Source organism: Buteo buteo, chromosome 11 (genome assembly GCF_964188355.1).
Source record: "Buteo buteo chromosome 11, bButBut1.hap1.1, whole genome shotgun sequence".
Classification (NCBI taxonomy): Eukaryota; Metazoa; Chordata; class Aves; order Accipitriformes; family Accipitridae; genus Buteo; species Buteo buteo.
In genome coordinates, this window is record NC_134181.1 from 40,529,279 (window position 1) to 40,554,060 (window position 24,782).

The following is a 24,782-nucleotide window of genomic DNA, read 5'->3' on the forward strand; positions in this document are numbered from 1 at the left end:
GTAAGAAGCTCATTACGATCATCAGCTTAGAAGGTCGCTGGGCCACTGATTTCATCATCCAGCAATTATGACCCACCACGAAATACACAGTTAAGCCCAGACAGGTTCACAAAGGTCATGTATTTATCACTGTCTGTGAGTTCAGGGGTGTCATTCTACTGTCTTACCCAGCAGAGTAATGGCAAACATATGCTAAGGTAATCAGGAGAAAACATATCTTCAGGTGAAAACCTGGGAAATGCATCTAAGGATGCTTGGGTTTTCAATATTGATTTTAATAAGGCAAGAATTAATCTATAATCACAAAATAACTACAGAATAAACTCAATGCAAAAATAAAACATCTGAATTACAAAAAGAATTAATGCAAAAAAAAAAAATTGTCTTAAAGCTTACAACTACCCTGTGCTTGGGGTATTTTTTATAAAGGAGAGCTAAAATGAAGAGCAAAGAGAGACAATGTCATTTAGATATGGAAATCAGTATATCCATACTGAGTAGATGGCTTGTTATACTATAGGTATTGTTAGAGGAATGTCTGAAGAAATGACCCGACCTGTCATCAGAAACGTCAGTCTTCATTCTACATGGTTAGATGAGATTGAAATTTGATGGTCTCTCCAAGACATCATACAGGAAGGAGCAACAGTATTTAGCTTTTATTTTCTGTGGCTGACTACAGCCAGCAGAGCACTGTAGAGGGACACATTTCATTTGTGCAAGAGTGGTCAGTGGGACTTCCTGAAGTCAGCTCCCCTTCCCTAGTCTTCCTTGAGGCAGATCTCAACAGGCAGTAGTTTTCTGCTTGAAGACAGCTGTAGCTGGAAAACCATCTCATCTGGCTGTTCGATTAAAAGGTGGAGGACTGTGCACTGAGGAGGGCTACTCTTGTCTGAAACCACTCGCTGAAATCATCTTCTGGCATCTGCACAATACTTTCACGTACAAACTGAAACAGAAAAAGGTTCTTTCCTGAGCTTTTGATTTATGTGTAAGAGAGAGATAACGTGGGAAAATTTGACCATTGTGACAACAGAACAAATGTAATAGCTTTTGCAAACAGTTAGTACAGTGCTTTTTATGACCAAAACATTTTTAATGCAACTTTCAGAGCAGCTGAATATGCTCTGAAATGAATTAAAAGGAAAACTTGACAATCTTTATTGCAATTTATATCCTGAATCCTTCCAAGTCAAGTCTTTGTGTTTTAAACTTGCAGCTGTCTTCTACGTACCATTGCAGTACATACATTAAAGCAACTGGAAGTTAAATAAGAACTTCATCTGGAACCTCTGTCAGTATCAGCCAGGTCATATTCAATGATGCTCTTCTTCCTCCTAAAATGTGACAGTTTCCTTTATCTATTCATCAGAAGGAGCACCAAGGTCCTCCTTCCTCTGTGGCTATTTTTTGAAAGACGTATAAATAAATAGATAGGAGATTCAGCTGTGCTCACATGTTTTTCTCCATTACTACTGCACTAATATGAGGGATCAAAATGCAAAGGGAACGGAATGGAAACAGAAAAGAAATACATCTAAACCCAGCAAGCAACAGAGACATATATTGAACATTAAGACAAGGCTGCCTCTCTGGTTATGACTATGCAAATTAGTGCACAAGACAAAATGGCTATTTTTATAAGACATCAATAAAGTACAGGTTGTCTGACCTTGACACGTTGGGTGCTAAACCTTTGCCTTTGTAAGGCATGGTAACACTCAGTATGTGTAAGATGCACAGTAACCTGCTGCCTCTCAGACATTTCTGTTGGTCTTGCAGATTAGGGCAAATAACTGTCATGAGAATAAAAACCACAAGGTGGCACCATTGCCATTTTTTCTAAGTTAGTTACCTGGTTAGACTACATAGGGGTATAGATTCTAAATATATTCTCTTCCCTTTCTTGTGTCCCTCCTCTTCTGCCAATTGCTTCTAGAACTACAAGAGTTGAGCCCAGCTTAAGAACTTGAGAAGCAGGTGTTAATGTTGCTAAAGCAAAACAAAGATATCTGCAGAGTTCCTGGATCAGTGATGTAACATTACTTGAATAGCTCATGGATGTAACTACTGGGAATGAAGGGTCTTTTCAGGGCACAAGTTAATGTTTCTCTTCAAGTGTCCTAACAATTTATGACAGATGTCACTATCACTGTAATGGTAAATAAATCAACAATGACATAATAATAAAATTATACTGATTAATAATCCAATGCTTGTCATAATATCTTTCTTCTGAGGCGTTCAAAGTGCCTTGTGAAAGGTGAGTAGTAGCATCTTCATTTAGTGAGATCCTAAATGATTTCATCTGGTAACTTTCCGTTGTATGAATTTCACCCATAGGTGCCTGCTCTCCCCACCCTCATCACACAGAGAATCAAGAACTGGACTCATCTCACCTCCACAGCTGCGGCAATTTCTGGAGAACACAGCTCCCACACCTGCAGATCAGCCAGAGCCTTAAGAAAGGTGTCTGGATGAATTTTCAAGTCAGGAGTCTTGCCATATTTTTCTAGTTTCTTTAAGATTTTCTGTACATAACGGTCACTCTTCACAGACTCTGGGAGTCTGGCAAGCAATACAGGAAACCTTTTAGCAGAAAGAAGAACAGCAATAAAAGAGAAGCCATGGGAACAAATGCATATCTGATTAATAACTCTGGGTTTGCCTGGCATTTCTCCCACTTCACCACCTCCATAACTTCCATGGAAAAATGGCTCTTTGGGGACTGCAATACCCGGTGTAATTCCGAGTGAATAATGCGAAAGAGCTTTACTTTATTGGACTTGTGCACCAATTCCCTTTGCAGAGCATTGAAATAGATGCTTCTTCATTGTTCATTTAAATTTTGGATGACAGACTTGGGTATGAGAGGAAATAATAAAATCCTAACAAATATTTCAATTTTACTACAGATTTGTCCTCTTCATCTTTTCTGTATTTATTTTATTTAGCCTCTACAGATTTTCCAGTGCAGTCAGTGCCTGATCTGACACACTTTCTGATTCTCTTTACTATCCCTTTTCCCTGTGCTATCATCATTTTCCTCTCTCTATGTGCTGACATAAATCTCACTGATCTAAGTGCACTGTAACATGCAGTCTTTACCATCTCACTCTGAATATAGAGATTCAGAAGGAGAATTACACATTACAATAAAAATAAAACTCTTGTGAAAAGCCTGCCTTTTTTTTTAATGTTCTGTATAAATTCTGCAGTGCTGCTATGACAGTCCTGGAGACTGATGTTCCAAACCTTTCTAGACTGTGCATGACTGGGGTGTGCTGTGGCTTTCATTGCAAAGGGCTGAGGATTTGTCAGCACATCAGCAGGAAGTACTGCCTCCTTCTGGTTTAGGACACATGTTACTGGGACAGCAGGAGAGGGGTGAGGAATTTCCTCCTTAAACCAGTGAAAAAGGAAACACGTAGGTTCTTGCCTTCACTAGGGCCAGTTCTACGCTCAGTAGTACACTGCTGGTATGGGTATGGCTATATAGCCAACTCCTTATTAGCACTGGCTAGATTACCCAGGTTACCGTAATCACGTCACACATAAGCCTTTTATAACCCATCCATGCATTAAGTTATTTTATTTGAGAAAGGAAACTATGTTTAGCGTACTCTTACATTGCACTGTTCATATTTTATATTATTTTTGGTTTTTTTGCACCTCGAGAGAGATAAGACAACTAGGCTGACAGCATATACTAGTAAAGTGTTCCTACTGTGATTCCGCTTTCTTGGCAAGGCAGCGTTTGCAAGAGTATGGGAGAAAACAGCACTATTGTAAATTAAAGAAGTGGCACGGTGAAAGCAATTTCTCTGCCATGACTCGTGTCTCCACAAGGGGGTTGACCAGCCTTGTCAGAGATCTCACTCTTCATACCCCTCATGGACAGCACTTTGCAGAACAGGCCTGGCATAGAAAGCAGTACTCGACTAGCTACGCTGGCACAGTCAAAGCAAGATAGTTTCCTCACTATGGAAGCACGATTTTCATATGAATGAACAGCGGACTTGTAGTACTATTCTTGCATAGGTGGAAAAGTAAAAAGCTATATTGGTATAGTCTCCTTTATACTCAGGGAGCTTTGCCCAAATTAAGGCTTTTTCTAGCGGAACAATAAGTATAAAAGCAAACCCACATCCACTCCAGTTTCAGGGCTTATTTACATGCCTGATATTAAATTTGGGGGACAGCTGGAACATATATGTTTGACAATTAAAACCAGAGTTCTGCTAGATAGGTCAAGACTAGGTTTATTCATTAATGCATGACTGATGTGCTCCTGATATGTCCCGGGCCACCTGCATTTTGGACCCCAAGATTAGAAGTGGACTTTTCATTATCTCAAATTATGAAGGACAGAAGGCTTACTAGCAAGGAGAGCAGAAGAGGGCAGGCTGAAAAAAAAAACCCATTCCATGCAGCATGCATAGTCTGTAATCCCATGTCCAAGGAGTTCTCATGGACAGGGCAGTAGGGAACATGCTGTGAGCTTGCTGAGGTATTCTGGTAGGCTATTTCTAATGTGTATCTGGAAGCTGATCACTGGATACAGCTAATAACTTTTCAAACATAAACCACTAGTAATCTGCAGAATTGCTCTACTGGGAAGCATTTAGGTGATTACTCTACTTGCCATTGTAAGTGTTGCAGTATTAGCCATATGCAGTTCAAACATTGGCAGCGAAATATTTTTCTTTTTAACACGGATGAACAGCTAGAGTCAAAGCCTCCTTTGCCATCAGTTTTAGTACTGTGAATATTCAGTTCAGTAAGAAGTTGTGACTAACCCATGTACATTTATATAACTTCTCTCATCTTCAGGGTACAGCGTGTTTTATATACTTCCTGGTAGAAGAAGTCTCCTATAAAGCTGCACGCTGGGGAGGGTGTGAGAATGCAAGGACTGAGTGCTTTTTGCTGAATAGCACTGGAAAGGAACTCTTCGTTATCCCCTTTCTTACCATTTCCAATTAACCTATTTACTGAGCAGGCTGAGATCTGCTCCTAGAGATCGTATCTGTATTTTTGTTGCTACCAGTTTGAAAAGCCTGCATTTCCAGCAACTGATTCAATGGTTTCAAGTGATACTTTGCTTTGAGGAGGTAAAAAAAGAATAGAAAAAAAGCTTTTTGTACTAAAGACAGAACTCTGGGACCCTGACCATCTCATTTGAAATGAGGGTTTCTGTGCCCCCTTACCAGTTTGGTCCACCTTCATCATGTTCTCTTTCAGCTCTCATGCCCAGCTGTCTTATTCTTTCCATGTCTCTTCTGAAATACTTCAATTGTTTCAAAGCCTGGTATTTTTGACAACATCGCTCTTCCTGCCTCCTACAAAAAAACCTTAAAAGTTACAGGTGTGTTTTAAACATTACCATACTTCTGCATAGTTAACTGGGAGGATACTAAGGAAGGCAGAAAACAATCAATATGAAGAACACATTGTATGTTCAATCTGTGGATACTAATAACAATTTTTGCTTTTGCAGTTTTCTGTATACATTCATATTTCTACAAACATATTAAAAAGTGTTTAGGTTTTATATCAAGTCTAGGCTGTAGGTAAGAAACAAACTTCAGAATCAAAACATTTAAACTGAAATTTAACCACCACTTTCTATCAGGTATCCACTGCTTAAAAACAAACAGAATTCTGTATAGTGATTTAGGATAAAATATTATTTAAAATACAACAGAAGAGATGTGGAATAGAGTGACCTGAGCTAGAATTTTGACACAGAGATTGGGCTCATGTATGCATTCCTACAAAAAGTACTACTGTGTTATAGCAAAAATTAACATTTGCTTTACTTTCCAGTAAGTTACTTATACTATATCCTGCCAAACTGAGGTTTCATCTCCAAATGCTGATCAAACAGAATATGCTTGTGTGGCTGTATGGAGAATGGTAAAATAGCTGCAAGTAGTAAGTTTCCATCTGACTAGTCCTTCCATACTGCAGGATGCTGGAATTATCAGTTCCTTATGCAGTCACAGCAGCTGTTCAGGGAAGAAAACAAGGACCCTGCTCCAGATAAAGAAAGCTCTGAGGACCAAAAAAAAAAAATAAAAAAAATCTAAGTACAAAATGGAACAGAAGAATGGAAAGAAGAAGGAAGTGAGAGGGGGAAAGAAAACTGTGCCTGTAACACCCTTCAAAACAGCAATATTGAGAAGGATCTTGGGTCTGATGCTTAGTGAGACAAAAGAATTTGCACAAACATCACAGATGAATGTTTCTGGGTGAAAGGAAAAGGATGACAGGCTTCAGCTGGTCAACAAGGTAGAAATGTCACTGATCTGGGAAAAGGCCTTGAGAGAGGACATTGCAACTGTTACTATGAGAAGAATCAAAATAAAGTCGAAGAACAATACAGTGATCTCTGAACTGAAAACACAAGACATCCATATAGATTGTATGTGGACTGAATTTACTATTCTGTCTGTGGTGAAAAGGACTATGATGTCCAAAGTAAGTATATCCAATGTTTTTAGCAAAACTATTTCCAGAAAAGTCATTCAGAAATATCCCAAAACACTGCTCTAAATATTTAACCTGTAAAATATTTTTTGTACACAGTCATAAAACTTTCTATGATAATCCCTATATTCTTATTTTAATGCCAAACAATATAAATGCATCTTTAAAAGGCCTGAAAACAAGTCCTAAATCTGGTCAGAAGCAAGGTGTGTAGTGTTTTAAGAATATACAGAAAACAGTCTCTTCCTACCTCTCAAGGCTCACTAGGGTATTATGTAAACCACAAGCTGCTTCTTCACGTACTGCTGTGAACTTTTGCCTCATATCGGCACACAAGTTAGATTTGCTTTTAATGAAAGAGCTGATATGGCAGCTGCAATTAAAACACAGAAAACTGGAATTAACATCGTGTGGTAAGCACCTATGTTGCTCAGAACACACAGTGATGTGAGCCCACATAAATTTTGAGATTTCCTTATTCTCAGTAAAAATCCAAATTTAATAGCATTTACAGATTTTTTTTCAATTCATCAAATTGATGAAAGAATTTGATTAATTAAAAAAAATTGTAAATAATATTAAGTTTGTATTTTTACTGGTTTTCCAGTCACATCCTTCCAGGAAAGTGCCTTTGCATTGCATTGAAATGTACTAAATGTGCTGCAAGGTTTCACTGGCCTGCTCTGGTCTCGTATAATAAAATGTTCTCTGATGTTTACATGCCAAATGCTTTTCACACATAGAGCTGAGTTTATACAGCATATAGCGTGCTTCAAAATCAGATTTGTACCCTTACCCCTGCCTTCTGGGCCTGTGTTTCCTTGGTATTATACTCTCTTGGTCCTTAACGAATGGCACGTTTACTCTGTATTTCGTCTGAGCCACTGGCGGCAACAAACTAAGACACAACAAGGTTTTAAATAGTGTGCAGTATGCCTTCTCCAGAATGTGAAATATTCTACAGGTGCTGATAAAACATTCTTAATATTACAGACTCACTGGTATAAATTTATTTCTCTTGACCTCAACTCAAGGGAAAAAATGTCTCAGTAAAGTCTAGTTGTAAGAATGGTTTGTCATGTTGATCTTATAGCTGTGGAAACCACTACAGAACTGAGTAATGATGGAACACATCTAATGTAAGCTTAGGTGGAAATGTTATAGAGATACTACTGAAAAACGCAATGGTAGAAACAGAAACAATTCTACTGGAATAGGATAGACCATCGCTTTTTCTACAAAGCTGCTGGAGCATAAGATCTCTTCTGTTTGCAAAGGCAAGATTCATGGGTATTTTCCATAAAAAACACACCGCTTGCACAGCAGTAAAACGGGCTATTCTGCCACCCAGCCAAAAAATGTAAATGTCATCCGAACTCACCACATGCTGAATTCAGTTGTTCGGGGGAAGGGAAGGAGGGAAGGAAAAAGAGTGAGAGGGAAGGAGAGAGCGCGAAGAGAGCAAGAGAGAGCGCGAAGAGAGCACCAAAGAGCAGGAAAGAAAAAAAAGCATAAGCTCTGTCCTGGTGAGTTGCTTCTCCTAGTCATTCAGAAACCCATCAGGTAACATACCGCTGCAGTCCAATCTTCTTAAACATATCTTCTTGTTTATGGACATCTTTTGACACCTCTTCATGTGTTATTTGGATGACTTTCTGTAGGGCTGATAAAAAAAGTTCTGTAGAAACATGCCAACTCAATAGTACATTCCTCTGTTCCTTGCAGAGAGGATGCCATATATGCTGGCCTGAATGAGACATCCTAAAGAAACCTGCTATTTAGTATTTCTAAAAATTTAAGTTTCTTCAAAAAAGCACAGCTTTTTAAAGAGGTTTCAAGATAGGTACCCAAATACGAATGCACACAATTCATTAACCACTTTTGAAACACATAAGCTTTGTTCTTTCAGCTATGAAACCCCCCCCCCAATCCATCAAGTAGAAGGTACTAAATATCTTTTACATTTGATGCTTATAAAAATAGTGTATTAGAAAAACAGGTAGACTTGAACAAACTATGCAGAAAGTCTATTTTCAGTTCTGTACTGTGCTGTTAGCATTCTACTGGCATAACTGTCAAGTATTCTGAATTTTGCTGTTGTTCTTTTAAATGTCATATGGAATTTAATACATTTAACATCAACAGGTATCTAATTACCTCTCTGTGTCTCCTTATCAGCATTCACTAAAACTTAAGACACGTCCTCAAGTAGCCCTTCATTGGCTATAATTTCCAGATTGTCCATCTTTGAGCAGATCTCTCTCACTAATAACACTCTTTACTCTTTCTGCATTCCACTGTAATGTGAATGCTTATATTCTCCTCTACCTTGAATACCTGGAAAGGCAATTTAACTCACTGTTTTCCTTCAAATTGACATCTTTGTTTTCCTTCCCACTGCTGTTTCATTCCTGCTTTGATGCCAAACCCCTGGAGAGACACTGAGATGGCCATCTTCTCTGCATTATTCCTTCCACTCACTCATGCAGTAAAACAACTGTCACACTTGTTATTAAAAATCCCAGTGTTAGCTGTCAAATTCTAAGTCATCATCTGAGGCTCTCAATATGTCCTACATGGTAATAAGTGACATTTTACTGAGCACTCAACACCTTGAAGTTGTAATCCCCAAATTCAAAAGGTTCTGTTCCTACATTTTTGTTAAGCACCCCATATAGTATAATAGAAAGTGACTGCTGAATGCTGACTGTGTTAAATAGCAGCACAAACTATTTCTACTTGTTAAAAGTACAGATTTGAATATTATACTGTGAATGTATAAATGTAAGACACGGATGGAACAAGTTGCTGGGCACCAGCTAATGGGCTAAAATTTTAAGAACCATGCTTATAATGAAGATCCTCTATTAGCTGTGGCCAGGTGAGTTTCAAGAGTGTCAAGGTCCCAGGAAGAAACTCCTAAGTTCTAGCAGTGACTGGTTCTAATGATGGCTCCACTGTGACACATACTAGTCTCAAAGTATAAGCCTGTAAGATGCTGGCTACGCCACTGGACCTTATAGAGCTCTAGAGCTGAGGAGCAGCTTGAATACAAAGGCTGACCCCCACAGGGTCTGGGAACCTGACATCAATATAGGCAGGGAGCCTCTGCTCAAACTGAACTAAGGCTGCATACAAATCTCATCTGTTCTTGGCATGCAGTGTCAGAACTCTTCTTAGAAGAACCCAGTCCTTTCTATTTATGGTTACCATTTGGACAGATTGAGTAGCTGGATATCTGAAAACATCTACTGTGCAGATAATGGTGCCTTGGGGGAAGAGGGCTATACTAAGCCATGGCTGCATTTGATGTTTTCTCCAAGATCAGTTGAGTTGTCTAAAGCCAGTCCTGAAAGCAGTCCTGTTGGCAGATTTTAGAGGGAGATGACAGGAAGCAAACCAGGGCTAATACCACAAAGATACAGCTCCTCTTTTTGGTTGATCAACAGAAACAGAGGGCACAATACCTCTTTTTGGTTGATCAACAGAAACAGAGGGCACAATACCTCTCTGCCTTCCATTTTGTAGCATTAGAACCTGTTCTAATTCTCCATCTTGGAGAAGCTGGGAAAACAAATACTCAAGCCTGTCCATATTCATAATATTTTTGAGATACTAACCTCCATAGCTATAAGCTAGTCAGACATTAATTAGAGAAGAGAAAAACAGCAAAGAAGAAAGTAGTAATTTCACCTGACCTTGATTTCTATCTCTTAGTTAATCATCTGTGAAATGGGGTACTAATATTTACCTGTTTTGCAGGGATCTCACCATGATAAATCAATTGACAAGACATTGATCAATCCCAAAGAAAAACCCCAAATCCAGGTATAAGTTTTATAATGAAGATCCTTTGCACAAGTATAGTACCTCCTCTTTTAAAAGCATGTATTTGACTGAGAATTCAAAGCTAAACTGATGGCCAGAAAGCTTTGAGGATAAAATCCAGTTAGTGTTTAATCTCTCAGATACAGGTCTCACATTTTACTTCTCCGTGTGAAGAAAATGTATGTCATTTGACCTGATCTGCATACATACATTCTTCATTACACAGTAATCAGAAAAAATTAGGCTCAGATTTAGTACATTTAGATCACATACTCTCTGTCTGCACAAAGAAAGGTTGTTTTTTTTTAAGTGTGGTGGAGGAAGCAAGCTTAGAACACTAATCTGCTTTGTAAAACCTTTGACTGATTAGGTGGCGACTGAATGATAAATGAGACTACCTCAGCAGTGACCTGTTGTTATACCACAGCTGCAAGGACTGCAGCTTCCACGTTTTCCTTGTCAACATGATGTAACATTTAAACTTTTGGACTAGTACAGGTTCTCACTCAGCCAACAGCATGGAAAAATCAAGTTGGTATAAGCAGACATTCTACAGCAGCAGTCCCCAAACAACAGCATCTAAATTATAGTTGGACAAAAGGCTTTATATCAAGTTATGAATTCTTTCTTAAAAGAAATCTTTCTTTAAGAGTCACACTCAGCTGTATCTACTGCTTAGCTGCCTAGTACAGAATCTCTTTCCCACTTCTAGAATATATTTATATGCTTTCATGTGGGTTAGGGTTGTATGTGCTCTCAAAATTATGTCTGTATGAGTTACATGAAGCTTTGTGAATTTGGGGTGTAAGGCTACAGAGCAGCTGTACTTGTAATCCATTTCTGATTTGTCCATGAAGCATCCTATAATCAGAATCCTGGATTAAACATGATTCTAGCAGCTTCAGAATTCATTATCATCCAACCTTTGTTACAGAGCTGACCTGCAGAAATTAACTTCCCATATTTTTTAGAGCTAGGAACGTAATCCTTGAGAGGACCAGACTGGTAACTCAGGCCAGTCCCCTGAAATCGCAGGCAATTGTGTGATAGACATTGTTCCAAAGGGTACACTGAACATCCTTCCCATACGTCGCACATACTGCAAGATATTTCTTTATGTCCTACAGCAAGTGGAGGCGCCCAGCTATTACAGCTCTCAAGATTATTTTCAAATCTCATCTCACCCACAAACCAATTGTTCACCTATATCTGTAAATAAATTGCTTGAAATTATAGCTTTGAATTCTCTACTACTCCCATTCATGTCATAGAAGGGCCATTCATCTGTGCTCCGTGCCATGGACAGCAGCAGCTGTGTAGGTAGTATATGGTATTAGTGCAAGCTTCCTGATATATCCACCCAGCTTCTGGCAGCCTGAATCTAAAGGTCTTTCAGACCCAGAGAATGTGTCCATTCCTTTACATTTAAGAGCAATTAATTGTTTTTTCTTCTATTCAGTTAAATTGTTTTTGGACTTGAATATACTTCCAGATATATACTGTAGCAATGAATTCCTAAGTTTAATCATGCATGAAAACACTTCCCATTGCTTTAAATTACCTGTCAGGTAATTTAATTTGGTGTGCCATAAATCTGGTGTCAAGGGAACTTATGAATAACCACTCTAATCACTTCTTTCCATGCACTTCGTGATGTTACAGAGATCTGTCATAACCTTGTATTCAGACATTTCTTTTCTGCACTGAAGAGCCCTAGTCTATTTAATTGGTTCTCATCTGGAAGCTATTCTGTGTCTCTAACATACCTCACCATGTTTTTTCCATCAAACTTTACTACTTCTGATACTAGCCTGTCTGAATTGGAAGGACCAGAACTGAAGAAGCACATAGATGTATTTTTGCACAACATGTTTTCTGCTTTGTCTTCCACTTCATTCTTAGGGTTCTTCTTGCCTTTTTGATAGCTACTGAACATTCACAGAACTATCCCAAATGACTCCAAGAGCTCCTTACTGAGTGGTAATTTAGAGTCTAGCAGAGCATGATGTCAGCCTAATAATGATAATATAAATATCAATTAAAATCTAATTAGCGGTACTAAATGCTAACGTGGTTTTCTGGTCCAGCTTTACTTAGAAGGAAGGGAAAAGACAATTACCTAGCTTTGTACTGAAATGCATTGCAGAGCTAACAGATAAACTATTCTGTCACATTTATCAAGCGCAAGTAATCACTGATGGATGAGTAGGAGGAATACAGGGTAAGAAACCCCCAAGTTAAACAGAACCCCCTAAGTTAGACAGATACATATTCAGTAGATCAGTTGGTTATGGCAGAGAACAGTTTCACTGTTTTCACCACCTGTTGGACCTTACAGATGTGGATGACAGTCTGATTATACAATTGCTGTAACTGAATATTAATTAAAAATCTTACTTAATATTCACTTGGGATTATATTGTCTTTAAATCAGTTTGCTAATGGGGAGGTCACAGAGAGACTTGTACGAAGTTCCATATGCCTGAAGAGAAATACACTGGTACATCTAGCAGTGTCTTTGACATAGGTTCTCCCTAGTAACACTGAAAGCAAATCCATTTGATATTGCAGTCAAGAAAAGTAACTTACAGGGGAAAAGAGGTTGTTGTTCTTTAGCTTGTGCTGACTCACTCATAACATCAGATGAAGCTATATTAATCTTGACATTGTCTTCAGAGCAAAGTACAGTGGAAGTTTCGCTGCCACGAGGGGTTTGACTACGGGGAGATGACTGACTGCTAAGCTGAGAGATACCTAGAGTAGACATCTTGTTTATCTTCCTGCTAAGTAGACTGTATCGTGCTTTCCAGGTGCATTTCTGTACATAGAGAAAAAACAATAAGGAGGGTTTTCTATAGCAACTTGACAAGAAAGAGTCATATTGGTGTTACTAATTCTAATATTAGATCTTTCTGATCCGCCTGTAACCTCACAGATTTTTCTCCAGTGATTTCAAACAAGCTAGTGATTTTTTGTGTACAACCTCCTTCATTTTGTTATCTTTCTTCAATACTCCTCTGCTATAGCATTAATGCCAACAGATTAAGCTAATTTGTAAACAAGTAACACTGCAGCTGAGAGAGGGTTGGTTATAGAGCAACCTTCTCGTACAGGGAAGAATAGGTCACAGTGATTTGATGAATGTTCAGGTCTCCTCCCAATGCCCAATAACGTAGCAAATGAATTTCCTGTGTCAGGAATGTAAAACTGAAGTCTGAAAGCAGACTGAATTCTACAGGCTTGATAATCAGAACAATATGTATTATAAAGCAAGTGCCCGTGAAGGAACCCAATATTTTCACTAGAAGTTTCATATCAAATATGAAAAGCAATCTTCAAGTAATATTAGCGTAAATGACAAAGGAAATTGTCATTAATTCAGGGAGGAAAAAACCTAAAAGTCTCAGCAATGCAAATGGTAAAAGAAACATCAAGACTGACATGCACTTTAGTTTCTCCTGCTCGTGTTCATTTGGACATGACTTTAGAGAACTGGTAAGACTGTATGGAAAAATCAGAAAGCCTCTTATTTAGAAACAACTCTGGTTTTTATGTGACTTGCTGACTTTTTCCTCTCTGTTTGCTAACAGCAGGAAGACTATTTGTATAAACCCACAATCTTTGTCTTTTAAGTTTCACAACTTTTGATGCTTATTCCCCAACAGAAATCATTATCTTCTATTGAATCATTTTAATTATTATGTCGCATGGGTAAAAGCTGCAGGTGTTGACAAATAACAAGAGCAAATAGCCTACATATGTAACAACAGCCCATATTTCTAAGAGTGCCTCACCTGGGGTTCTAAAAGCACTTTACAAAACGTTTTAAATTTAGCCTTCTAGGGGGCAAAGCAAGGCACTAAAAGTTTAAGCAAACTGTTGAAGATCACAATGTAAGATGTGCTACGGAGTGAGAAACCCACCGGTTCTTTATTGAGTTCTAGTTATAAACATCACTCATTCCCCCTTAATTTTCTTCCAGTCACTTGAGCAGTTTCAAAAATAAAAGTCTTTCTCTGGTTTCAGAATGATAGTAGAACAGTTACCAAGTGTTACAGATAGTTTTATCGTATTTAATTTCCTCTCAGGTATTAACTTTATTTTTCTTTTAAAAGGCTTTCATCTGAATTGCTTGTTTTTTCCTTTCCTTGGCTTTGCTTTGAATGTGGCAAGTGAATCCTACTTTGTTTAAAGGCCTCAACATTTGGCATTTGTTTCCAAATTTAGCTTTAAATTCTGTGTAAAGAGGCAACCAAACAAATCATGACTAGAACTTACTAGAATAAGGCCTCCAGGATACCAGTCTGAAATCCCCATTTGACTGAAAATTACCTATTTGTGTGAATAGGTACTGCTACATGATTCTGGGTCATAAAAAAAGGGGGCAAATGCAAACACGAGTCTAGTTATGTTTTAGCTGAATATTTAATTCTTCCCACATCAGTACTTATCACTAAGACCAAGCCACAGCTTCAGTCAGCTACACATTGCTCTTCCTATTACCCAGCATCAGGTTGTTATTCTTCAAAACCTAGAGACAGTCTTACCAGCTCTTGCAGTCACAAGATCCATAGCATAAAATGTGATATCATGGAGTTCAATTAAGCAACAAAACAAATGCTTGGAAATTTGGATTAGGTCCCAAAGAAAGAAATTAACAATGAAGTTACCTTTGTGTTTGTAATAAAGAGCTCCCACATGTATGTTGCTAACTTTTCCTCTTCAATTTCTTTTACTGTTTTTTTACAACCACCAGGGTGCCTAAGTGAAAACAATTTAATTAGTTTTCAATTTGGACAGTCTTGCTTTTATTATAAGTTCTTTTAAGAAATGCAATAAATGGAGACTGAATAGTGGCTGACCACTACTATGACATATATCTTTGATTATAAGAAATGGAAAGACAATGCAAGGTGTATAAGCCATGAGTAAGTTACAGTCATAAGTGAAGAAGAACCTAAATAAAGCACAGCCATGCTACAAACTATCATGCATGTACTGGGCCAGATTAAGCTCTCAACTTCCTCTGTACAAATACTGAAGCATTTTCTCCAGTATAGCAAGATTTCATGGATAGAAATGACAGCACGTTCATACAAGTTTGATTTTTCCATGCTATTGGCTAAATGAAGACCTATACTCGTCCAAAAGTTTAAATGTTCACAGAGGTAAATGTGGAAGCTGCAGTCTTTGCAGTTGTGGTATAACAACAGGTTGCTGCTGAGGTAGTCTCATTTATCATTCAGTCCTCATCTAATCAAAGGTTTTACAAAGCAGATTAGTGTTCTAAGCTTACTTGCTTAACCACATTTAAAAAAAAATATCTCTTTTTGTGCAGACAGAGACTATATGATCTAAAGGTAAGCCTAATTTTTCATGGTTACTGTGTAATGAAGTATGTGTGTATGAAGATCAGTTCAAATGACATTGAGGGAGAGGAGTGGTGGTTAGAGACAGCAACAGGGAGCAGGAGGAAGTATACAACAAGAGATTGCACTACTTCAGAACCTGGTAATGAAACCAGAGCTTTATGCATTTATACTCTGCTGTCAGACTGTACCTGTAAGACTTGCTGACAAACTGTTTCTTTTCTCCCAGTCTATTGGTTGGTCCTCATATGTAAAGGGGTGAAAAACCCATCCACAACACATGGTGGACTGATTCTCTCCTCCAATTTATCAGGCTAATTCTATATAATGCTACTCCGCCACCTCTGTTACACATAGACACAGTTTGTCTTGACTGAGAATATACAGAGTAAACAGAACAGCTTTGAAGAGCTCTGCCCTGCGAATCAGAGCATAAACTGTTACTGTTTTACTAAACACTCATGAATAATTTAAATACATGTTATGCCAACATGATTATATTGACTAAAAATGTTGGGAACTTAAATTAATATTTACTTTTAACAGTATAAAATTTCAAAAGCAATGCATCTTTTACAAGTACCCATCACTGTCATACATAATTGATAGAATAAAACCAGCTACTAAGTATCACTTAATAGCTGGCTTTCTTCTGTAATTATAATGTATACGGAATTCCTGTTGAGTTCACTGAGATAACCCTCCAAGGGAAGGCTATGGGAATATACATACATCTATTACTACATGTATTTAATTTGCATAATTGTTAACCAAAAGAGAAAAAGGAACAAAAATCTGACTAAATTTGGCTGGGATATCTCAGTGTTTTCTCCTATTTTGCAACTTCCAGTAATAGAGAACCATGCTGTGCTACTGATTTGACTGTACAACTCCCTACTGACTGCATGGGGGCAAAGCTGATGTAAAATTTGTTTATGTCGCATGGCACAGAATTAATAACATTTCACTCAAATAGTTATTACTTGAAAGAAGAGAAACAACAACACATAAAGGACAAAAGATCCCAAACATTCCCAAACTCCTCATTCCATTTACTATCATGCATTATGCACGTACATTGGATTCCAACAAGTTAATATGGAATGCATCGAACTGTTGGATTCAAGAGTCAAAGCTTCCAAAAGCCAGTGTATGGCACACAGTTGTCGGAAAAGATGTTCACTGCAAAGAGGAGAAACAAGTGTGTTATACTGTAGAGTCAGGGAAACAAACTGGCATCATGTTAGCTGAAATAGATACATCTAAGCGTTTCTGTAGCAGATGATTTTTTTTCATTGTCCCAGTGAATTCTTGACACCTCTCAAGGTTTTTGTAATGTTAATACATAACTGAATCCTTAAAGCATATTTTTGGGTGTGGAATTTTCAGCGGACTTATCTTGGTGATGTGCTCAGTGCTTTCATGCCTATGAGGATTCCAGCATTTATCCCTTTACGGTATGGATTCTACAGTAGCTTCTAAGTTTTGTATTTAAGAAAAAGCAGTGTGTGAGTTTAAAATGTTGGACCCATCTCTTTCTGAACTAAGATTATCTTTGGCATTTTAGCTTATTCCACATGCAAATGTAAATACGTAAAGACACTTTTGGTGAGCAGTTGGATTAATGAAATTGGAACACAACAGTGTGTATTAGTGACTAATATAAAATATATAGAAGCATACATGGTACAAGTACTATCTTCTCCCTCTCTCTTTTATAGGGCTACTTTTTTTTTTTTTTTTAACTAGGCAAATAAAATTTTAATATTGACGGCCTTTCCTTAAAATGAGCCTAATCTTGGAAGCTATACCACATAAGCAAATGTCCTGGTTTCAGCTGGGATAGAGTTAACTGTCTTCCTAGTAGCTGGTACAGTGCTATGTTTTGAGTTCAGTATGTGAAGAATGTTGATAACACTGATGTTTTCAGTTGTTCCTCAGTAGTGTTTAGACTATAGTCAAGGATTTTTCAGCTTCTCATGCCCAGCCAGGGCACCTGACCCAAACTGGCCAACAGTGTATTCCATACCATGTGACATCCCATCTAGTTTAGGAACTGGGAAGGGGGGGGCAGGGAATCGCTGCTCGGGGACTGGCGGGGTGTCGGTTGGCGGGTGGTGAGCAATTGCCCTGCGCATCATTTGTACATTTCAATCCTTTTATTACTATTGTTGTCATTTTATTAGTGTTATTATCATTATTAGTTTCTTCTTTTCTGTTCTATTAAACCGTTCTTATCTCAACCCACGAGTTTTACTTCTTTTCCCGATTTTCTCCCCCATCCCACTGGGTGGGGGGGGAGTGAGTGAGCGGCTGCGTGGTGCTTAGTTGCTGGCTGGGGTTAAACCACGACAGCAAATTTTACACAACTTAAAACTTGCCGAGTCAAGATCAACAAGGCAAATGATGTGTGTTTGTGTACATGCACACATACAAGGTTTTCAGTAACTCATTAGGATTCAATCACTTAGAGTTTAACAGTTGCTATTAGTTAAGACAGACTATTTCACCATAAACTGAATTCTCACGATACGTGTTTACCAGTTGAACAGCAGCTCTAGGTATACATGTTATGGGTCTGTGTTGCTGTGAATTTCGCTTATGTCCTACCAAGGAGGGCAGGACATAAATTTGCCTTCAAATATACCTTTTTGCTCCAGGGGGGCTTGAAAACAAGACACTGGTATAAACAGGAGTGAAAGACCGTAAGGTCATCTTTTTTTTCTTCTTCCCTGACTTCCTCAGGTGGTTGCCTTCTGTTAGAGAGCAACTGTGGGAAAGGACAAAGACCGAAGTTAAAAAAAGGAGTATGTGAAATGAAGACAGAGCCAATATAACTGTTTGTGTTGACATCACCACACTCTCTCTTCTCCTCCTTACATTTAAAAAAAGTACTTAGATGTATTTCTACATTCTTAATTACTGCATTTATTAGCATTTATTAGTATTACAAATCTGATATTTGTTTACCAGGATATATAATTATTATTTATTTCTAATATGTTTACAGTACTTTATAAATTATAAATATGGTTTTATTTGCATTAATGTATTTATACTACTACTTATTATTAGCAATTAAGCATTTATGTGAAATCAAATTTTGGGGCAGACAAAATAGTGTGACTGGTTTGTTTGAGAAAAGATGCTGAGATACCGCTTACATTCCATTACACTTGTTTTCTGTTGCTATCATGCCAATGGAGTCAGTAGGATTATATACAAGAGGCCAAAGTCTCAAGATGTGCCTCAAATTCTGTTCAGTTTTTCCTGGGTTAACATATTGTGTGCACAGAAAACAATAAAGATTAAGTTGAAAAGATTCACCCCAATGAAAAAAGAGTCTTGAGTGCTGGCCAAACCAATGTAACAGAAAACTGAGCTCTTTATAGGCTGTGGGCATTGTTTCTTAGCTGCCACAAGCCTGTTTGGCCATTTACACCTGTGCAAAGTGTTTATAAAACGCTACCAAGCAAGAAAATGTTTACAGCTGTTTTTCCCAAATGTAAATAACTACCTGCACCTGGTGTTAAACAATGGAGATTCAAGCTTAAGAAGCACAGTGAGATATTGTAGCCTTCATGTATTGATAGTATAGAGAAGATAGAAGGTCCACACAGAAAATATAACATGAACTATTGTATGCTGGATCATAAATTAGTAAAAAACTGAAATGATACTGACCATAACAAAATAGCTGAGAGGTTAACTGAGATCTGAGTGGTGGGTGAGTCTTAAAGCTTTATGCAGATTTCTTTAGCAAAGACTTCCTAGATGAATGAATGAATGATTCTGGATTAACATTTCCTTTCTAGATCTGAAGCAGTTTGGGGATGTCAGCTTACTATTGCCTACTATAAACCAGCAAATATTTGGAACAAGGGTTGAGGAGTGTGTGCCCTAAGCATTCCATTGATACAAATTTTCTAAATCAAAGCAGCAGCTGTAAATGGTACATACAACACTGGCATGGGCATCTCAGCACTATATTTAAATATAGATCAACATATCTATTTTCTTCAGCTAATTAAGAAATGAATAAACTTACATATTGTTTTGTCTAACAAAGGAGATGTCTAACAAAGAAGGTATCTAACAAACATACAAGCTGGCAGGTCTTCCTGCTGTCCCAAAAGAAATTTCTTACACAAAACCTCAAGAAGTGGTGGTCTTAATTCAGATGATCTTAGACAAATTTTAACTGCAAATTTGTACTTATTAGAGATGATTGGGCACAAGAATTCCACAGACTTTGTTGTTCAAAACCACATGTCTGTCTTGTGCTTCCTCAAATCACACTTCCAATTTTCTCTTCTCTGTAGTCCTAATGAACAACAGAATGCTAGAATAGACGTTGGGACGATTATATACACATTAAAGTGTTTCACAGAGTCCATATTCCTACTAATGAGGGATAACTAAATTTACTTCTACTTTGTCTACTCTTATGATAAGAAGCTGTTACCAAGTTTCGAGTATTAATAGATTTTAAATAGTTGATAACACAATTAAATGCTACAACTTACGTAACAATGGTAAAAAAGTCCCAGTAGAGGCTTAATATTTGCTCTTCTCTTACAGGGAAAAGAGAGGAAGGGGGGTGGGAAAAGCCTACATCCATCACTGGAATCTGTGCATATAAAATCATGCCAATAGTTTCAGCCACTATGAAAGACTGAAACCAGACATCATTTGTTAAAAAGACATTTTGTGCCCCAGCAGTCTAACACTGCTTCAGAGCTTTTCTTATTCCATGAAGTTCCTAATTTTTGAAGTCAGGACTGTGAAAGCTAGGTGTGAAGTCTCTACAACAGATAATGAACTGTATTTTATACTTAGGCTTTTGCCCCATGCCCCTATTTAAACCGTTTACCATGGCAGAAAAGCATACATATAACAACTGGAACTAACACATGCTGGCAGAGTTCCCGAATGTGTGTAAATCACATGGGACAGTTTGAATGAGTGAAGGCACACCTGCCAAAGCCACGTATTTCTTGTTTCACACACATTTCATTGTGTACTCCTGTCCCACTCAACACATCCTGGAGTTGAGAAAATTCTCCATAAGACTCCCTAATTTTGATATCTGATCTAATGATTTCTCTCTTAGAAATGTTGGCAGATGTTAGAGTTCTTTCCCCTAAAATGAAGTTAAACTCTCAATTAATATTAGTTTTAAGCAACACATTGAAAATATTAAAGGATATCAGGTTTACACTAGGAACTTTTGCTAGTGTAGATTTTTGGCTTAGTTGTAAGTTTTTTTTAAATAAATTTTTACAACTGGCAAAAACCCTGGTGCAGATGTAGGATTAAAGTGGCTTTGTCAGTATTCACCCACAAGCCTGGTATACTCTGCACCAATAAAAGCTTTTTTACTGCTGGAGAGGCTGTACCTAAATGCAAACAATTTTGTCTATGCAGGTATACCTTCATAAAGGAAAGAGGAATGTTAAATCTTTTTAGGTCAGCCTTGCTGAAGAAAGAAGCCTTTCCTTACAGAAGGAAATAAATGACTTCAGTAATCTGAATGGTCACAATAATAAAGGCAATGGTATTTTTCATATGTGTAATAAATTATTTGTCTGCAATAAACGTGGATTAGCTGAATTATGGGTAGATAGAACAGTTACATATCAAAAAGAAAAATAAACATGGAGTTTACAAAAAGCTTTCAGGGAAGGTCTTATGTATTCTTTTTTTTTTTTTTTTTCCAAATTAAATAATCTTGTTTACCTAAAATGTTCATGTGGTTTTCATTAACCTAGGATCAAAGTGCTTCATAGTGCCATTTAAATAATACAGCTGTAGGTGACTTGTTTAAGTAACAAGAAAGTTTTAGATGATGGAGACATTAGAGGCTAAGATTCCAAAATACTTTGACTCATACCCTATACCTTTTCTCCTTCCATAACACTATCTCTCAGTAATACTCTATTCCTTTCCTACCTTTCCTAGCTATTCAGTTAGTGACCATTTAAAATGCTGGATATTAAATATTACTGTAGTAAATATGATACTTTTCTCTTCAGAATCTCTCAGCCTGTCTGTGCTACGTGTTTGCTTTTTGGTCTGGGTTTCATACAACAGGAAAGATTTTATTTCTTATTTTTTAACAATGGTTATATATTGTTGTCCCACTTTATGACTAGGGCGTAATTGCATCTCGGATGACTCTGGAGACTGAGTTTTCCAAGTTGAGAGTTAGTTCATGGAAGAAAGGTGAATGAGAAGAAGCTAGTACCTGGGAGTGACAAAAGCCACAGCAAACTGATGAGAAAAGACTGTTAGAGATGGATAAGCTTTTGATGCAATAAGGCTCCAAAGGTGTGTAACCTCTAGAAGAGCTACTCTGTCCTGCTGGGCAAGTATTTAATCACCTCACCACCTAGTGAGGGTTGACAAATGGAAGACAACTACATTGTTATAACAGGCTTTAGAGGTGCACTGAAAAGACCAGCGTGAGCCAAAGGTTTGAATGCTATCTAATGATCAAATGGAGAGAAAATCTGAAAAAGGTAGTGACAGATCTGAACTAGCGAAGAAACCCACTCTCCAAGCTAAGCCACTTCTGCTGAATGCAATTCTTTTTTATTCTTAATGCTGCAGTCCCATTGTGGGAACAAAAGCATGGCACAAACTCACCAGGCCTCCTCCTTTTCTCCTCCAAGAATCAGGTCTGAGTTGGCTATGAAACCTCTCTTGAGTTCACTAACCTTCTGCCTTCTAAACTTCCTCCTTTTTAAGCAGCACCTTAAGCATTTTTCTTCCATGCTTGCTACGTTTACAGCTGCTCGCTTACCCAGATTTTAAGCATTTTCTCTTTCTAGTTCACACAAGTAGTAATATTCTGCCTCAATAGCAAGTAATGACAGAAACTGGAAACTGTTGCTTTTTAAAACCACTGCCCTCAGACCACCAAAAGCCCCCTGAATTGACTTACATGTTTATTTCTTCCTCTGACTCCTCCACATCAGAGGAATATTCGGGTGCCTGGAACTCAGTCCTCCATCTCGTGCTCTGAGCCTGCCGAGCTGCTTTCTGTCTGCTATTCCTCTCCAGTGATTCTTGGTGAAGTATATGAAAGTATTCTCCACCTTGCTTCACAGAATTGATATGATGCCTGCAGAAAGTCATCACAAGTTGGTCAGTGTACTAAAGACACACTATCAAATTGATTAAATTCTCTGATACCCACCAACTTAATTTTTAACAGAGATTTCATATTCTTCTATATTCAAGAGTTCAACATTAGTATTTCCTTCTGCAGTATACCTATTGGATGTCTTGAACTCAACACCACTTTGTCCACTACTTGATTTAAGAACTTCCTGCCTAATTCTAATTTATAGCAGCGAATTGCTCATTGGGCCCCTCACTGTCTTAACTCAGTTGTCAGCCTGACAGGCACTGCCCTGATGCTAAACTCCACTCGCTGTGAGAAGGCTGCATTGTTAGAAACAAGAAAGGTGCCAGTGAAGCCTGTGAGTGAGCTGAACAGGCAGGGTATTACTGCAAGAGAAGAAAATAAAGAAGAAACCATGATGCACTCCCTGTGGGATGACAACAGAGATTTAAAAAAAAAAAAAAAAAAAGAAAAAGAAAAAGAAAAGGTGAGCTAGGGCAGTGAAAGAGATATGGCACCCAACTACTCTACAGCCTTAGATTAAAATATAAAATTAAGAATGTAGCAGCTGATCAAAGTTAGACGAGCATACTATCCAGGTATAGGACACACCGCTTTAAGTTAATGTATTGCTGACTTTTGAATGAAGTATCATGAGGCTGTATTGATTCTTTCAAACATAATCTAGGCTTGAAAGCTGGGCCTTATTTGTTTTACTGACAAGTAATAATTCCCTTTTCTTACCAGATAGGTATTAAAGCACCTGAAGGTCATATAGGTTGCAAATTTCAGGCACCAAATTCACCAGTTCTTGAGGGGTGCACAGTTTACTCCCTCCTTGCTTCCCTTGATGAAAAAACCGCTTGCAAAATTTAATGGTTTGGGGATTGGGTTTTTGGTTTTGTTGACATTATTTTTTAAGTCCAGCAACTATAAATACAAGCCTGAAAATATTTCCAGTTCAGCTAGATGATCTGTTTGCTAGATATTCCTATACTAACTTTGGAAAAACTAAAAAACCCACAAAAAAACATAAGAAAATAAGATGTCCCTGAGAAGAAATGCTGCATGCTTTAGAAAAACATAAGGATTTCAGAGTCGTTTCAGACTGGCTTAATGTTTTTCATAAGAACCTAGTATTTTGCATAACAGACTTCTCTTGGAATACTTTAAAACATTTAATGGCCTCAAATTCTTGCTTTATGTCTTTTTCCAGTAGTTTTCTCTCTCTCCTGTCTGCCAACTCTCAAGATATTTGTATGTAAAAATTTTTTTTCCCCTTTGTAGGGCTTTTTCTACATTTCTGCACACACTAATGTAAGTATTCCTTCTTCAAAACCCCTGCTGTAGTTGTGTATTATAATGCCACAAATAGTGAACAATGAGGTTATTACATGAATCAAAGAAAGTGATAGAGAAAGATACATTATAAACTAGGAAGTTCTTTTAGACTAACAGCCATAACCAGTATTATTGGAGGAAGATGAATAAATGGCAAGTACAATCAGTACTTTTTTTAAAGGTTTATCTAATATAGAAGGCTTTAATATGTATATACCAAAATCAATGATCACTCTCATACACCCATAGGAATAGGAAACGTTATGCACACTTGTGAATGAATATTTTTAGTCTATGACTTCCTTGATGTCCCAGGTATTACAAAAAGTATCTCTACAGTCTCCAAGTATGGAAAAAGAAATAACATAGAATTAACGGAAATGCAGCATATAAAGCTGTAATAACTACCTGATTTATACCAAAAAAGTCCTCTCATAATTCCATAGAATTATTTCTGGGATATTTATGAATGACCCTAAAGGTTCACGGACTCTTGTCAGGAAAAAGAGTAAAATAAATCCAAACTTAAAATACAGAGGTCACTGACGTACTTTTCTACACTGTAGATTTACAGTATATTGCTGGAATAGGACATCAAATATTTCTCCATTTAAACTCTGGCA

The 24,782-nt window shown here is 37.6% G+C and overlaps 1 protein-coding gene across 1 annotated transcript in view; it reads right to left on the minus strand.

Annotated features, from left to right (window-relative positions):
* Window positions 1-810: 810 nt before the first annotated feature.
* CCDC60 (coiled-coil domain containing 60) overlaps window positions 811-24,782 on the minus strand; it is a 64,859-nt gene continuing 40,887 nt past the window's right edge. The window contains exons 4-14 of the mRNA XM_075041809.1: window positions 22,636-22,815; window positions 18,337-18,459; window positions 16,767-16,871; window positions 14,991-15,081; window positions 12,910-13,138; window positions 8,065-8,155; window positions 7,289-7,390; window positions 6,743-6,865; window positions 5,211-5,342; window positions 2,400-2,589; window positions 811-949 (exon numbers count right to left, since the gene is read on the minus strand). Coding sequence (XP_074897910.1) covers window positions 851-949; window positions 2,400-2,589; window positions 5,211-5,342; window positions 6,743-6,865; window positions 7,289-7,390; window positions 8,065-8,155; window positions 12,910-13,138; window positions 14,991-15,081; window positions 16,767-16,871; window positions 18,337-18,459; window positions 22,636-22,815 — 1,465 coding nt within the window. The 3' untranslated portion in view covers window positions 811-850. The remainder of the gene's footprint in view (window positions 950-2,399; window positions 2,590-5,210; window positions 5,343-6,742; window positions 6,866-7,288; window positions 7,391-8,064; window positions 8,156-12,909; window positions 13,139-14,990; window positions 15,082-16,766; window positions 16,872-18,336; window positions 18,460-22,635; window positions 22,816-24,782) is intronic.